Genomic DNA, 16,587 nt, shown 5'->3' with positions numbered 1-16,587 from the left:
TCTAGATTGTAGATCTAGCAGTCAAAAAGTCAAACTGGTAGGCTAGTTTAGGCTATGTTATAACTTTTTTGTTTCGCCAGTCTCGTGACGATCATGAATTTTTGTCCAATGGCAATTTTCCTTTCAGAGATAGCCTAGCCCACGGGTCTCTGACTGACTGACATGTGACATGTGATACTGACTACTGACTACTGCTTTGTTTACATCCAGCAACTCAGTGGTCAGCTGTACTTTCTTCGAAGAAAAATCGATATCTCCATTGACCATTGTATTTGATTTGGAACCAGCCATTTGATTTCATCTAGATTTTTAGGTACCTTTGCTAGATCTACACTTTAGACTAAAGTAGAAAGGTGCTCTTGCAGGTAAAAGCAACTAATCTAGATCTAGATCTAGATTATAGATTAGATTCTAATTCTAGAGAAAGTCGATCTCCCACCCGCTGCTGCTAGACGTAGAAAATAGTGTAGTCTAGAAAGTCTAGAATCTAGACCTTCTAGTTAGAATCTAATTCTAATTTGCCTTTCCCAAATAACTTTAGAACACTCTGAACTGTAGATTTTAGATTAGAGTCTCTAGATCTAGATCTAGATCTAGATCTAGACCTAGAAACTTAGAAACAGTTACAGAAGAGGCTGATAGGGCAGAGACAGACGAGGTGGATGACAAGTGGAGGGTAGGGGCAGGGGACCCTGTCAAGGTGCAGCTGGGTTTAGCTTGTTACTTGTCACTTGTGAGGACAACGTCAGGGTTGTAGGGAAACAGCCCTGACTTGGTGAATCCCCTCAGGGCCGTTTTTAGCCGAGCTACTGTTGTCCTGGCCTTCAATTCAGGACGCCGGCAAACATCCTCAGTGTGACGGATTCCGTGGTGTCTGTCACAAACTTCCTTACCCCCTCTCGCCACGCTGGCTTAATAATCATAATGGCCCCGAAAAATGCGTGGTCCAGAGGCTGTTTCAGGTGGCTGGTGTGGGCCTTGATGCAATATAATATTGCCCTGTTCTCGCTGCAGAGGTCTGAGACGCGAAACCCCGCCTTACCAGATGCCATGGCGGCACTGCGCCCCAACCCCATCCATCCCCTCAGAGAGGCTGAGCGGCTCCGTGCTTCGCTTAGTACTGATGCTACAGCACAACACACTGCTTTGTGTGGAGTGCAAGTATACACATCTTCATAAAATGCATTGACAGCCTTACAACTGCAGGCCGATGCACTGTTAGAAATAGGTAATCAGCAAGCCTGGAAATAATTTGCCTCTATGTACGTGCAATAGGCAACCACAGCGAACTGCAAATAATCTTGTGCTACAGGAAAGGGTGCTGCCGGATGTTGATAAACACAGGAACACTCTAGCATGTTTAAATTGGTTCATACTACAGGGTTGTCGCACTGTCCCCCTATCGAACAACCCCGCCACTACTCTAGATCTAGAGAGATCTATTCTATAGGGCTATTTTTAACATTCCCGTGTTTAATTCCGATTTGCGTTTTTCATAGCCTCAGGCATATTACGATGGCAGTTGTTTACTTTTTCGCATTTAATTCTGGCCGCACCTAGAATCTAGATCTTGATCTAGACGAAACTCTATGCACTTGACTGGTTATTCAAGACATTTGCGCTGGAGTTAAGAATACATGTCATGTACGCGACGGCAATTTCATCTTTTGTAGGTAGATCTAGTGACATTGTACTGGCTTTAGTTTTAGGCCTTCCGTACTTATTTTGATGGCCATTGAGTACAATTATAATATTCGTAGAGTTCAGAGTGGTTGCTCGTTACAGAAGTTCTCCCCCGGAATAACGCGAGAAAGTAAACAATTACCGTTTCACTTTGGTCCCTTAACCTAACCCTAACGCTTACTTTCTACTTTCTCGCAGGAAGAAGGGACCAAAGCGAAACATGCCTGAGGCTATGAAATACGCAAATCGGAATTAAATGGAGAAATCTTTACAATCGCCGAATCTAGGCCTACTGTGAGAGTTGTAGGCCTAGCCAAGAAGCCTACGTTATAACTGGGTGTAGTCTAATTATTAGTCAATAAAATAAATGAGGGAGGAGTTTCACTAATTCTTCCAGTGTTGGTAGGCCTAATGTGAAACTGTAACCGTAACTTCTACTACAGTCAGTGATTAAAAATTCTAGCTAGAGAGATATATCAGAGAGGAGGGGGGGGGGAGAAATTTCATAACAAGCGGCCACGATGATGAAACATAGTAATGTAGAGGGTTTAAGAAGGTAAGGGTTTGGGGTATGGGTCAGGTCAGGGTTAGAAGGTCCGGCATTTTCATTATTAAATTACTGTGTTTGTTGGGTGGTGGCTCGTTACAGATGGAAGTCCTTCCAAGGTCGGATATGGGCTACTACCGAGACCAAGAGTAATTCACAATTGCTGTGAAAGCCGAAGTCAGGCCTGCACTCCTCCCCCTCTTTTTGAGACCTCAGAGAATGATGAGAGGCGAGGGAACGTGATACATCGAACTTGACAATTTTAATCTTTTGGATACAATAGTTGAGCAAATATAACTCGAGCACAAAAAACTCCAGTTCTCAGATGAAGGTAAATCCGTAACCCATGGATGGACAGCTCGATCACTTCCATCAGTGCCATTCCCCAAGTCAACCATTATTCTTCTTTGTAGCCCTGTTCCTTGTGCACTGTTTTCTTGAGCTCTGTATCGAAAAATAGGCCTACTAGCTCATTTTAGAAAAATCCCAGTCTATTTTTTCTTCTCAATTCCCTCGAAATATGCAAACCGTAACCGCCCTGCAGGAATGATGGAAAACACCAGTGAAATAATTTATCTTGATGGTCAAACCTTTCCTGGTTCCAAGGCAGCACGTGTACCCATAGTCGAGGAGAAAATGATCATTCTAGACAGGTGGTCCTCTTGTACAGTTTCTTTAAATGTTCTCTATATCTATAAAAGAGATACAACACTAGGGGGGGAATATGGTCATTTATAGTACAGGTGATTTTCTGGCCAGAGACGAATGACTATTCTTAAAGCAGGTTTAACAAAACTATTTATTTTTTTGACAATTTGAAAATTTTCACTTCAGCAACAGTCCAAACAGCACAATGGCAGATGACAAGACAGGTCTTTTGAGTGGGTCAAGGCCTTCTCCCCCCCCTGCACCATCCAGTGGCAGTAGTGTTGCTGCTACAAACATCACCACTGGTGCTGTGTACCATGATAGCACCCAGTCACCAACTGCTGTAAGTTTGTAAAAAACCAAGTAGGGCGTACTCTTAAAAGAAATTGTTATAATAAATTTCAATATACACAGTGGCATCCAAAAGAAAGTTGAAAATGTAATCACCAAATCATCATGTTAAAACATTGCATTACCTACTCATGTAGCATACCAATTTATATCGAAATGAATTCTGTTTCAACTGACACATTAATAATTCATCTATTTGTTAAGAGACGCCCGAGATATGGTCACATAAAATTGACCTTAAATAATCAGGCTTGACAAATTTGCACGAAATCAAAGAAACGTAAAATTGTCTTCGCGCGTGTATAGAGGAGCATCAATATTGATAGAATGGACATACTTTACATATCCAATCAATGGAGAATTTTGTATAGCAATAAACAATATTCTATTTTGTTGTTTTGTCACGATAGTCTCAAACAAAACAGAAAACAAGAGAAATCAGTTATCATGCAAAACTTGGACTTAACATTAAATGTGCTCATTTGTATTTTGCTTCAGAGCCATTAGTTTTGTGTAGTGCATGAACCCTTTGGGCATTGAATCTGTTAAATTTTGGACATAATTATCTATCATTTCATCCCAAATGTCACAGAGAGTTGCAAACAAAGGGTCTGAGTTGGTAACAAAGTAGCACTTCTTCAGCTGCTGTTTCATAGTACTTTACTCTTCACATACCTGTATAAGGATTCACATATAGGGGCTATTTACTGGTGACCACTCCAACGTTGATTTGATTTGGTTTTCCAAGAATTAATTACTGGCATTGGCCGTATGAGAAAGTTATATGCTATGCACGGAGATGTCTACTTGAAAGACACATAACAAAAGTAAAGGTAAGACATGACATTTCAGCATTTGCCTGATGTCATCCACTAAACCAAGCTATCCGGTGATTCATAGAGGGCAGTTCTGTACATTCGGCCCAAAACCATGGCAGTTTTGTAGCCTCTGTTTTTCACTGACAGACTTTATGTCCAAAATCTAACTAACCCGTCCATTTGCAAAAAAGGTTTCATGCTCGACTCAAAACCATTAGCTCCTAAACAATAACAAAATTAATACTAATGAGCACGTGTTATGTTATGTCAAGGTTTTATGTGGTATTTGTTACTGCTCTGTTCTCCAATCCGAAGATGCTGTTCCTTACAGAGACAATAATATTCTCTTTTCATTTGATATTCAATACATGTCCATTCCACCAATGCCCTTCAATATACGCACAAACACACTTTAGAATTTCTCTGATTTTGCACAATTTTGCCAAGCCTGATTTTTAAAGGTCAATTTTGAATGATCATCTCTCAGGCGTCTCTTAACATAGAAGATGAAATAGTGCGTCAGATGATGTATAATTTATTCAGATTTAAATTGGTATGCTGCATGAGCAGGTAGTGCAAGCCTATAACTATAACACGATGATTGGGTGATTATATTTTCAAGTTTCTTTTGGACGCCACTATATATATACATAGTTCACAGTACACGTGGTCTTCTGTAGAACTTTAATTTAAGTATGTATATGACAGTATGGGTTGATACTAAGATCCATCCAATGCATGGAGTTCTGACTATCAGGCTCACAGCAATACAATTTCTATGAGAAGAATAGTGTGGAGGTAGTACTCTGGATTGCAAATGCAAGTATCCCAAGTTTTGAATTCTTGCAGCACCCATTTTTTTCTTTCGTCTCTTTCTTTTATTGTTATGCTGTTTTGTTCTGTAAGAATTTATGACTGTGAATTCATCAATGTGTGCGAGGGTGTCTAGGTAAGCTTTGTGGAATTGTCTTTACTCAAGGATGTACTGTAGAGAGAGATGGGGACAGACAGAGAGAGAGAAAGAGGATTACTATAGGAGCTGTGTGCTGCATTTGTTCTTTATATTAGTGTACAGCGCATTGAGCACTTCTTTGTGGAAATGCGCTTTATAAACGCAATTTATTTATTTATTTATTTTACCTATTATTATTTATTTCAAAGTTTTAGAAGGTAACTTCGAAACAATTATCCTACTTCATAAGATATTTGATCCCTATAACACTGGTTTGATTTAAAGCTATACTTTATCATGTTATGCAGAGAATTTTGAATTTCAAAATTAAAAACAGGCATTGTACTGGAGAGATTCAAAGGCTAAGATTTTAGTGGAAATTAATGAGAATAGCTCAATATTTATACTTGTAATAATTCGTAAATGCTTTTATTTATTTCAACATTTCAAGGTAAAGCTTTACTTTCACCCCTTCACACTGATGCACTGCTTTGGGGTCTAAACTGCAGTATTTTTTGCTGCAGATACTACATAAAGCTACTAATACTGTTGCAAATCAAGTATTGTCAAGAACATTTCAAATCTAGCTACAAAATATCAAATTATGGATTACTCCGGGGGAAGGGGGGGGGGGCAGGCCTGACCCCTGAAACCCCCTGATTGGTCCAAAGCGCACAAAGTACTACGCGGTTAGGCTAAGTGTAATATAGCTTGATTAAAAAACATCAAACTTTTCAAAAACTATTCATTTGCGATGGAAATGAAATTTAGATTAGAAAGTGTTCAACTCATCAATATATAGTAGAAAATGTACAACCGGTAGCTAAGTGTGAGATGGGAGGGAAAGTAAGAGAATACCTGTTTCTGGAACAATGTTAAAATATCTTTTTTTTTCAGAGTATATTTTGACTGTTGGTGAAGAACTGTCCAAATAGTTTTCTGTGTACAGTGTCTGTTCTTATTTGACAATCTTGGAAATGGCTCATGGCGCATTTTGTTGACATAAATGTGTATCTGAAAAGTGTGTACTAGTCAAGTAGTCTATGCTGTGAAGTCATGCCTTACTGCATGAAGGCTGCTCTTCGCTCAAATTGAAATGCGTACAAATTTGACTGCTCATTTCTATTGTTTATTACAGCATGCAACTCAGTAGAAGGTGTGTCACATGATGGTAACTTCATTGCTGGCAATACATTTTACAAGGCCAGTAGTCAGTATCATGTCTAGGGCATGTTATAAAGATCTAATGTTATTTGTTTGTTGCTCCTTTTTTTTCAGAGGTTGCTGCAATTGGTGTTTGTGGCTCTTGTGGTTGTCATGGTCTTGGTAAGTTCTTTTGCACTGTCCTCCTGAGAGAAGCAAATAATGCGATACTATACATTATATTTCCAAGAATTGTAAGATACAGTCAAAACTGTCTGAAATGGCTACTCATTTTTGAGGCGAAAAGTGGATTCATGGAATGGAGATAAAGAGTGTTTTGAGCCCGTATTTATGCAATTTAGATCAGTTTGGGTGGAATGAGAGAGAACAAGATAGAGGAGATTGTGAATGACGGTATGTAATTTAGAGGGGCTGTAAGGGTTGAGGGTGAAACCCCAGATGCTCTCTGGCAAGCCAACCTCAAACAAGTCAACTCCCCGTCCTTGTGGAGCAGCCTGGGGACCCCTGCTCTGTGCATAGGAGTAGGGGTTGCAGACGGAGCTCTGGCCAGGAGGTACAATAGCCCTGTGAGGTGCGAAGTGAGCAACGACCCTTCGGCTCGTAGAAGGGTTCATACACATCCACCATTATGGTAGGTCTGGCATCACAGCAGGCCATCCTGTTCATTCAGGAACTCACTGTCGACATCTTCTTCCCTCCCTCTCGTGGGAGCTCTACAGATGGGGCATAGTACCCCCAGACTGCCAGATGACTCATTGTGAGATGTCTCTGCAGACCCAGAAGGCCTTGTAGCTGTAAGGAATAGGCTGCCTGGAAACAGATGACGTCCCTACCGATATATTGGCAAATGCTTGCTGACCCATGACGTGACGATCCTCTGTCTGAGTAGATTTGGCCACCCCTCTAATTATTCTGCCCCATGAACGGAAATATTAATAGCAGATAGCCAGGAGACAGCAGGTGGCGGGGATTGGGAAAACGCAAGCTACGCTTGGTGATGCAGACGACTCACTGTGGAAGGAACGCGTTACCCCTTACTCAATAGGACCCCTTACTGGACTGCTCAGATGATCACTTGTCATTGGTTGCACTTTGTGGCTCCCATCTCCCAGAACTAGAGTGTGCCTACACCCCCTATGGTTGTCTACTGTCCAAGAAATCCCAGTGAAGGTTGATGGAAAACAGGACAGTGAACATTGCACCTTTGTTCTCTTGTGGCAAGATGTTTGGGTACAAGCCAGTGTCAGGACAAGACTCCCACCTACCTGAGATCCTACAGGGATGCATACTACCAATATAACCCCTTACCAATATAATGCCTCTACCAGTGCTTCCACTCTTCCGTATTTTTACGGAAATCCGTACTTTCTGCCAGTTCCGTACTTGTTCCTCCTTCATCATCAACTCCCTCCGTAAAAAAAACTGCGACAGCACAGGACTGTCGAAATTCCGTACTGGCCTTCCTATCGTCTTGTAGTTACGGATATTTACGGTAATTCTCTCGGCAACAAGTTAAAGTTATTGAAACCTGCCAGATTGCGCTTTTCCTGCAATCGGCCATTATACAGCTATGTCCCTTGAATTCATTGCGGGTTCGTCGGCAGTACATTTTTTACCTGCAGATGGATCAAAATCTGGCGAATTCCTTCTGTCTATCTTCGGATTGTTGCCACAGCTGGAAAATCTGCGCGTTGATCAAGTAAATTGACTTGTGATCTTAGACAAAAAAATTACTGTCAGAAAGAAACTTTTTTTGCAAATTTGTCTAGATCTAGATCTAGATCTAGAGAAATTATCAATGCGAAGATTCTACGACACGTGAACGCAATAAGGGCCGCGATGAAAGAAGTAATAATAATATGCTGATACGCGGGTGACCACTACGAGACTACGGATGGGATCGCGCTGATCGCCCGACTTGGTCGCCTCAAAAACAAACGTGTTTGTTTTCAGTTTCAGGCGATCGAGTCGGGCGATCGGCCCAATCCAGCCGTAGGTAAAATAAAAAATAATTCGAAATGGTGTTCTGAGGTTGTGACAGGCGACATTCAGACGTGAAAATTGAGGAAAAAATTTGGGTATACGCTGCGCAACTGTATTGTGAAGGTATACATCTATTCATTATTCCCAGGTTTGCCTGCTATCAATGGTGCAACGTCAAATTAATTAATTTAATTATAGTTATAGTAGCAATGAAAGGAGAACCTGCTTTTAAACATTGCCAGCAATGGAAAGATATGTTGGTGAAGAAATCAAATAAGACAAAATGTTGGTGAAAAAATAAATGTTATGGGCTCTAGTCAAGGCAATCTCTTCAAACAGGCTCCCAAATGCCATTTTCAACCCTTTAAAAGCACTAAATTTCAATTTCTTCGGGGGCTTCGCCCCCTGAACCCCCACCCGGGACGCTGTCCCTGGACCCAGACCCCCGGCAGAATTTTCCTTACTTTTCAGCTTCGGCTGTTGGAAGCACTGCTCTACGACAAATGAAACTATACAAGCTCGGATGTCACCTCGGTTATCAAGGTCCGCGCTCTCTGCCTTCACCCGGGGGCGGGAGTGACAAGTCAGCTACTGGGACCCACACTACAGGTATAGGGGCCACAAGCAACACACAGACACTACAGACCCCCCAACCTACAGGCACACATTCATTGAATATACTCCGACTGAACACTTCATCTATACAGAACAAGAAAATGGAGCTTGCAAAGACACTGTCAGACTTAAGAATTCATGTAGCCCTGCTACAGGAAACCCAACTACCCAAGCGGATAGAGCTCCATTTGACAGGCTACACAATGTACCACTGCAAGTGCACCAAATGTCAAGGTATCGCAACCCTCATTCGGAATGACATCACCGCTGAGGTTTCTCACCCAGAAACCGATGACGAGACTGACATGCAGGAAGTGAATGTGCAGTAGTCGGATGGAACAACCTATACCATCTACAATGTATACTGCCCACCGAGATCTACTCTCCAGCTCAACTTCCCGAATACAGACCGTAAACATACCATTCTTGTGGGAGATTTCAATGGACACTCTCCACTGTGGGGTTACAGTGATACAGACTCGACAGGAACAGTTCTAGAAGAACTACTGAGATCAAGCAACCTCATTTCACTTCAGAATGACAAGACACCTCCCACCCTACTTCATATAGCCAGCGGAACTCTCAGCAGACCAGACTTGACCTTGGTCTCCGCTGACCTTCACCTGCACTGCTCCATGACTGTCCTAAATGACATAAGAAGTGACCACCGCCCAATCTTACTGCAAATATCCAGCAACAGGAAACGAGATTCGACCAACCCCATAAGACGCAGTTGGAACTACAAGAAAGCAAATTGGGAGCTCTACCAACAGAAATCTGAAAGTTGATTCCTGGATGTATGCACGACCAACCCAATTGATGAGTGCTACAAGGGCATCACCACAGCACTAAAGACATCTGCTAAGGAAGCGATTCCAAGAGGGAACCTTAAGAAGTTTCGCCCTTATTGGGACAAAGAACTGGAACAACTGACCAAGGCCAGAAAGAAAGCCAGACAGCGTGCTGAGAAGAACTCAACAGCCAAAAACAGAAAGCACTATAACTACCTGACTGCCAAGGTAAAGCTGAAGACCAAAAGTGCGAAAAGACAAACATGGAGAGAACACTGTGGAGAACTAGACCTGCGTAAGGACGGGAGGAAAGCCTGGAACCTGCTTACCAATCTCTCAGGTACAAAAAGAAGGAAAAACCCCGCCCCAATGAAACCAACTGAGAAGGGAGAAACATGCAGAGCTGAGGTTATGAATAAATACTTTGCTAGCATCAACAAGAAAGGAAACCAGAACAAACTGAGCCACGCAATAAAGCAGCTAACCAAAAGGGTAGAACAGACCCCCAAGGCAAACCTGGAGGTGTTTGAGAAAGAGTTTACTCTGATGGAATTGAAGGCAACCCTCAAAAAGTATAAAAAGAGAAAGGCCCTAGGACCAGACCATGTCACCAATGAGATGATCCTCAACCTGACAGAATCTTCCCTGTCCATACTCCTGGGCTTCTACAACATGACCTGGAATGAGGGACAGCTCCCAACAGGATGGAAGAAAGCAAACATCACACCGATATTAAAGAAGGACAAACCAGCAAGCCAGCCTTCAAGCTACAGACCAATCTCTTTAACATCATGCCTGGGTAAGATCGTCGAGAGAATGGTCAACGACAGACTGTACTGGTGGATGGAAAGCACCGGAACAATCAGCACATCACAGGCAGGATTCAGGAAAGGCAAAAGAAATATGGACCACCTCATCAGATTTGCCCAGAAGACCAGCGATGCCTTTCAAGATAAAGACAATGTTGTGGCCGTCTTCATCAACCTGAGGCAGGCGTATGACCGTGTGTGGAGACAGGGACTGTTCTACAAAATGCAAAAGCTTGGGATAGCAGGAAGGATGTACAGCTGGATCAAGAACTTTCTGTCTTGCAGAACTATCCAGACGTCATGTGACAGCAAGATTTCTTCACAGAGAACACTTGAGGAAGGCCTCCCACAGGGGTCAGCACTCAGCTGTACCCTCTTCCTGTTATTCATGAACGACTTACCAGATGTCATCTCCTGCCAGAAAGCACTCTATGCTGACGACTTACTCATATGGAGCAAAGGAAGTGACATGAGAGCACTGAACCAAGCCATCAACGCAGACCTGACTACTATCTCGTCCTACTGTCAGCTATGGAAGATGGAGATCAACACAGACAAGACTGTTTTTGGACTCTTCAGCCTCAAAAACAAAGTTACAGCAAATCAGGTAAACCTTAAGATCAATGGAACCACCATCAGACATGAGGACTATCCCAAGTACCTTGGTGTGTAACTGGACCGAAAGCTGTCTCTCAAAGAGCACTTATGGGAGCTGAACAAGAAAGCCACCTCCAGACTAAACCTCCTGAAACACTTTTCATCACTCAACTGGGGAGCTGACAAAGCAACCCTCCGACAACTTTATATAGGGTATGTCAGATCTGTGATTGACTACTCCCTACCACTACAATCCATAGCCAGCCAAAGCTCCCTGGCACAGCTTGACAGAGTACAGAACCAAGCACTCAGATTTGTTTTTGGCGCGATGAAGACCACGCCTACAAGCGCCTGCGAAATCCACACCGACATAGAACCACTGGACCTCAGAAGAAAGAGTGCTACACTCGAAACCTATGAAAGATTTGTGCGGCTAGAAGACACGAACGAAAACAGGAAAATGGCAGATGAGTGGGAACCAAGAACACGCATCCAGAAGACCTCCTTTATGTGAGAAGCAACAAAACTACTCGAGGAGTTTGACCCACCCAAGAACAGAGAACCAGTCACCAACATCAGCAGCGAACCTCCATATTGGCAGACACCAGAAATCACAATAAGGACGAGACTTCTAGATACTTCTTTTGACAAGACCACACCAGAAGAAATACTCAGAACTAGCGCCCTGGAGACAGTGGACTCTTTTGCTGAAACTCCAATCCATGCATACACAGATGGGTCAGCAACAAACGCTACACGAAATGCTGGATATAGATCTACCATCAAATATAGAAACAACCTTGGGGAGAAGAAGCAGACCCAACTATTTGGCCCATGTGGAACATACAGCTCTAACTATGACGCAGAGAGAATCGCCATAGTAAAGACCTTGGAACAGATCGCCCAAGACTTTTTTGAAGGTGCATTGTTGTTGTCTTCTCTGACTCAATGTCAGTACTCCAAGCCGTCGAAGGAGGAGACTACAGAGGTGACAGGAACATCCTCAGCCTTGTAAAACAGATGGGCACTTCCTATGGCATCCGGGTCACACTGCAGTGGGTGCCTGGCCATTCTGGAGTACCAGGGAATGAGACTGCAGACCATCTATCGAAGACTGGAGCGAGCCTGCCCCAGACAGACACAACCACCTCTTTACAGGCCTGCAGAGGGATCATCCAAGCCAAAAGAAGAGACGAGTGGCTAAACAGATGTGCCAACGCAGAAACAGGAAGATCTCTCTTCGGGTACATGGACAAACCCAACCCCAAAGACCCTTTGAATCTTTTATGTAGAGCCGATCAGACATTGATCTTCAGAGCCCGCCCAAGACACATACACACCAACAAGCACATAAACAGAATCAACCCCATGTGGGAACCCCATTGCAGACACTGTGACTACCACGAGGAGACCGTTGAACATCTTCTCCTTCATGCCCAAACCTGGCAGTTCTTCGACGCAAGCTCCTACACACACCTACAGACTTACAAAGCCTGCTCTACTCTGGCGTTGACCAGATGACAAAGACATGTGGTTACTTGAGGGAGGCATTGCGCTGCCAAGAGCGAAATGCTCACAGCTAAAGGGATTTGAAAACAACAACAAACATGTAATTTAGAGAGACTGATTAAAATGAGGTAAAGAGAGTCTGTTTAACACCTTACCACCCACTGTGAAGAGAATCCATTTTTTTGGTGAGGTTTGCTGATAAAATGTGGTTACTTCTTGCAATCCACGAATGGAGATGATGGCCAAAAATAGACACATCAAATTTGTACATTTTAAACAGATGCCATTGCTTCAAATTTCACTTGTCTTTTATTATTTCATTCAACAAATTTTACAAACTATGTACATAGGGGTAAAATCTTGAAAAATGACTTATTCTATCAGCACACCTCACATTTGGTCTTTCAGCATAGCTCTGGATCTAGAAGAAATTTTCTTTTAAAAATGGCGGTGTTCTAGTTCACCATTGGTTTAAATTCTCATACTTCTGCGAATGGTATAGCTCTCTTTGGCAATCAGCTATGTCATATCAACTGCTCGGTGCGAAACTCCCTAATACATAACTTTTCAAAATGGCGTATGGCGGAGTCTTAAATTAGCAGTCGATGTGCAGTCAACATGTCTTCTCAAGATGTGCATTATAATTGATTGTTTATACATTTACTTTTTTGTCAAAATGCAATCCTCATTTTATTGCCGTGTTTCCTGTGTTCTTCCTTAGGTTACATTGTCACTCTCTGTGTACAGAGGACTAGACGTAGACACCGACGGGAGTGCATATTTCCTCCAGGGGGTCAGTCTAATTGGCTTTGTTGTCATCGAAGTGATGATGGTAAGATCTTCATTACCCGCTTCCTTGTATTTTTTATTCTTGTATTCAGGTTTTATGCTGTTCTGCGAAAACTTAAAGATCAGGTGAAATTGTGTTTACTGCATTTATAATCTGTACTGTTTTGTAACACTACAGACTACTTGCAAAGTTTCTTGAATTTACAATTTTTCACTCTTAGGAAGGTGGTCGGAGGGCATCACTGGTATATCATACTCCTTTACAGTTTCTCTGTTGTTTCTGTCCGTCTGTCTTGAGTTTTTTCCTTACCTAAATGGTATTGTCTCTATGCTTTTCAGTTTCAATCAAGTGCAAAAGCCATTCTCATCTGTTTGGGGTTTTTTTTTCTGTAACATTTCTAACCCTCTAGAGTTCTGGAGTTGTATGTTAAGGAAGGCTTTGCACTTAATTTTGCCTCTTTATCATACTTAAGTGAAAATCAAGTATCATTAGCTGTTAAAATTCATGATTGTGAGAGTTTTCAGCCCCCATCAAACCTGTTTTGTTAATATAGTGGATGGGCTGTGCTGCTTTGACCCTGTTGGTCAGGGCCAACCCAAGTTGTTGTAGTACAGCATCCCGTTGGGAAGACGGACTTGATAAAACCAACGTCTCCACCTATAGAATCAATTTAATATCTCTTGCATGCAGGGTGAAAAGCCAGTGTAGGTAGCTAGTTTTGATGCTGTGATGTCGAGAAATTCATTGCACACAATTTTTTTTCTGAACCAGTGTGGTTGCAATTCAGGCACTAACATCTGTTGAGAAGAGTAAACTTGTGACAGGCTAACAATCAGCTATTCCGTCGATTGGTTGATTGTGCATCCTTGTCATGTGGGATTTTTATCTTTTTTTTTCCAAAATTATGCTTGCCCCCATTTATATGCATAATGGTTGGTCACTAATTTTCTCCTGAAAAGGACGAAAGAATATTTTGTTGCACTCATTCATTGTTTACTTAATACTTTGTGCTGAGTTCTGAAAGAAGAGAATCTTGAATTGAAAAACTCTCAAAGCTGTAGTTTTAAGTGGACTGCTACACATGACATCCATCTGACTTTTTTGCATAAAATCCAGTAATGAAAGCTGCCATCTGGGAGTTCTAGTTGTGTTTTCTTTCCGAACCTTACAATATAAGATAGAATATTGTGAACTCATCATGTACTCTCAAGATCATCATTGATCACTCCTTTGTTTATTGTCTGTATGTCTGCCCCTAAATCGTACTCCTATCTGCACATCTTCCCCCCTGCTCATAGTCAGCCTTTTTCAGCTTTGTGTTGTAAAATAATGTCTGAACTTATGGGAAATGGAGAAATGAGAACATATTCACAATAATATTGTGTTATCATTAGTCGTTGTTTGTCAAATAAATTAGATGGAAGGATGCCACTGGATTAGTCTAATTTTTTACTCTCATTCTTTTATTTCTCCGCTTGTATCTTTCTTTTCCTTTACTGTAAATGAGCAATATTTTGTCTGTGTGCTTTTCTTTACTCAAGTTTGTCTTTATTGAACTGGTAAAGTATTGTTACTCCAGTGTCATGTAGGCCTATGTGCACTGTCCCATTGAAAAGGGAAGTCAAGTGTTTGCTTTTTGTGCTGTAGAGGTGTTATTGCCTTTTCTACCTGATTCCCACCCTCTGGGGTTGGAGCTCACGGCTGTTATAGATATATTTTGTGCTAGACTGCGACGCGTGGCAATACATCTCAAATCACTTTGCTTAAAATGAAGGCACCACCCAACCCATTTAGGACTGGGTTTCAAGCTTCAGCTCTCTCTTTTTTTATCTCCGTCCATGTGTAAAGATAATTTTTTACTCATGTTTTATAGTGTCTTTAATCTTATTTTATGTTTAACCTTCCACCCTCGCATGTCACGACCTCGGTGCTTTCTTGTCTTATCTCCATTTTTTTAACATTGAAAATGTGACTTTTTGTTAAGCTCACTCTTTTTTATTTTTTGTTTTCACTGTTATTAAAAATGAAGATAGGACAAGAAAGCACTGAGGTCGTGATGTAGTCATCTCATTGATGATCAAAGTTGTTATCACTGATTTCAAATCTATTTTCTAAGACCTTTGAGGCTATACAATATGGTATGCTATACAACTCTGAGAATTTTCTTTAAACGTTTTAACCCAGACTTATTCCCATTGGTACAAAAGTTCCTCTTGAACTCAGTACTTCTTGGATAAACTTTTCTTTTATTATGTTTACATTAGATGCATGATGCTTGTTTTTTATCCAGTGACTTTTAATTTATTCATTTTCTTTTCTTTCTTTTTTTCAGATAATTTTCACAAGAAGAGGTGATCTCCCGAAAGGAAAGTCCTGGTTTCTATATCTAGTTGGCTTTTGTGTTATGCTGGAAGCAATATTTACCGATGTATTGCTGTTCCAATAGTTCGTTCTCTTGGGTTCATTTACCAGGAAATGATCATTTATTTCAATATGATGTTTAACAGAAGGGTAGTTTTGAATGTGTGTTAAGCTTACATTAATTTTTGGGTGCCTCAAGGAGAAAGGCGGCAAGTGACACACAGAAATTTGTCGTTTAGAATGTAAGCCTACCCACCTTGGGCTGAAAGTGGCCAATCAAACTGATTTCCATTGGCCCATCAAGGACTGCAGTTACTGCTTGCATTTCTACTCCATTGTCAAAAAGTGATAAGAGCTGCCATATTTTTTCCAATGTCTTTTATGTACCATATCAGTTAAGTCTCTATTAAAGGTCAAGCTTTCAAAATGACGTATTTGGCTGTCACTCCCATGGGAACCCAGCCTGACCCAAAAAATTCTTTAGATATGTTTTCAGAACTCCAGTTGAATGGTCTCTTCGAATACCTGGCAAAATCACATGTGGTCCTCAGCCTTAAAACTTTGTACAACCCTTTTTTTTTAATGGATAGCTTTCTTTACTGTAAATTGGCTTCACTTTTTTGTGATACATATTGTGCATGTCTGTACCTAATTGATTTTTTTTTTACACATGCCTTGTAGATGTTTTAAGAAAGAGAAGGGTATGCATCAATTGATTCTTTAGTGTCGTATTATGTGAGGGATTTTAGATTGCCTGAGAACTTTGTTTCAAGTTGTTTTCCCAGTTGATAAAGCATTTCTTCTCGTGTCATGTTCTGGGTAGTTCCCAGAAATTTTTCATAACCATAATTTGTTTTTGTTTTTTTGTTTTTAATTTTTTTTTTTTTTTACTTAAAATGTTGCAATATGTTTGTATTGATTGCTGCTATGCTTTTTGTTTTCTTTTAGTAAAATTTTGTCAAAGGAAAA

The 16,587-nt window shown here is 41.3% G+C and overlaps 1 protein-coding gene across 3 annotated transcripts; it reads left to right on the top strand.

Moving 5' to 3' along the window:
- The first annotated feature begins 39 nt into the window (after positions 1 to 39).
- LOC101858333 lies at positions 40 to 16,587 on the top strand. Of its 3 annotated transcripts, none has more exons than XM_035968820.1 (5): positions 40 to 220; positions 3,065 to 3,221; positions 6,278 to 6,325; positions 13,189 to 13,299; positions 15,590 to 16,587. In XM_035968820.1, the coding sequence occupies exons 2-5, from the start codon at positions 3,084 to 3,086 to the stop codon at positions 15,701 to 15,703; spliced, it is 411 nt and encodes a 136-aa protein (XP_035824713.1). In that variant the 5' UTR covers positions 40 to 220; positions 3,065 to 3,083; the 3' UTR covers positions 15,704 to 16,587. The 3 variants fall into 3 exon arrangements, with proteins under 3 accessions (XP_035824713.1, XP_005094726.1, XP_005094725.1); XM_005094669.3 differs by having other exon boundaries at positions 42 to 365; XM_005094668.3 differs by having other exon boundaries at positions 43 to 313.

This window comes from Aplysia californica, unplaced genomic scaffold (genome assembly GCF_000002075.1).
Source record: "Aplysia californica isolate F4 #8 unplaced genomic scaffold, AplCal3.0 scaffold00087, whole genome shotgun sequence".
Lineage (NCBI taxonomy): Eukaryota > Metazoa > Mollusca > Gastropoda > Aplysiida > Aplysiidae > Aplysia > Aplysia californica.
This window is presented reverse-complemented; position numbering and strand designations above follow the sequence as displayed.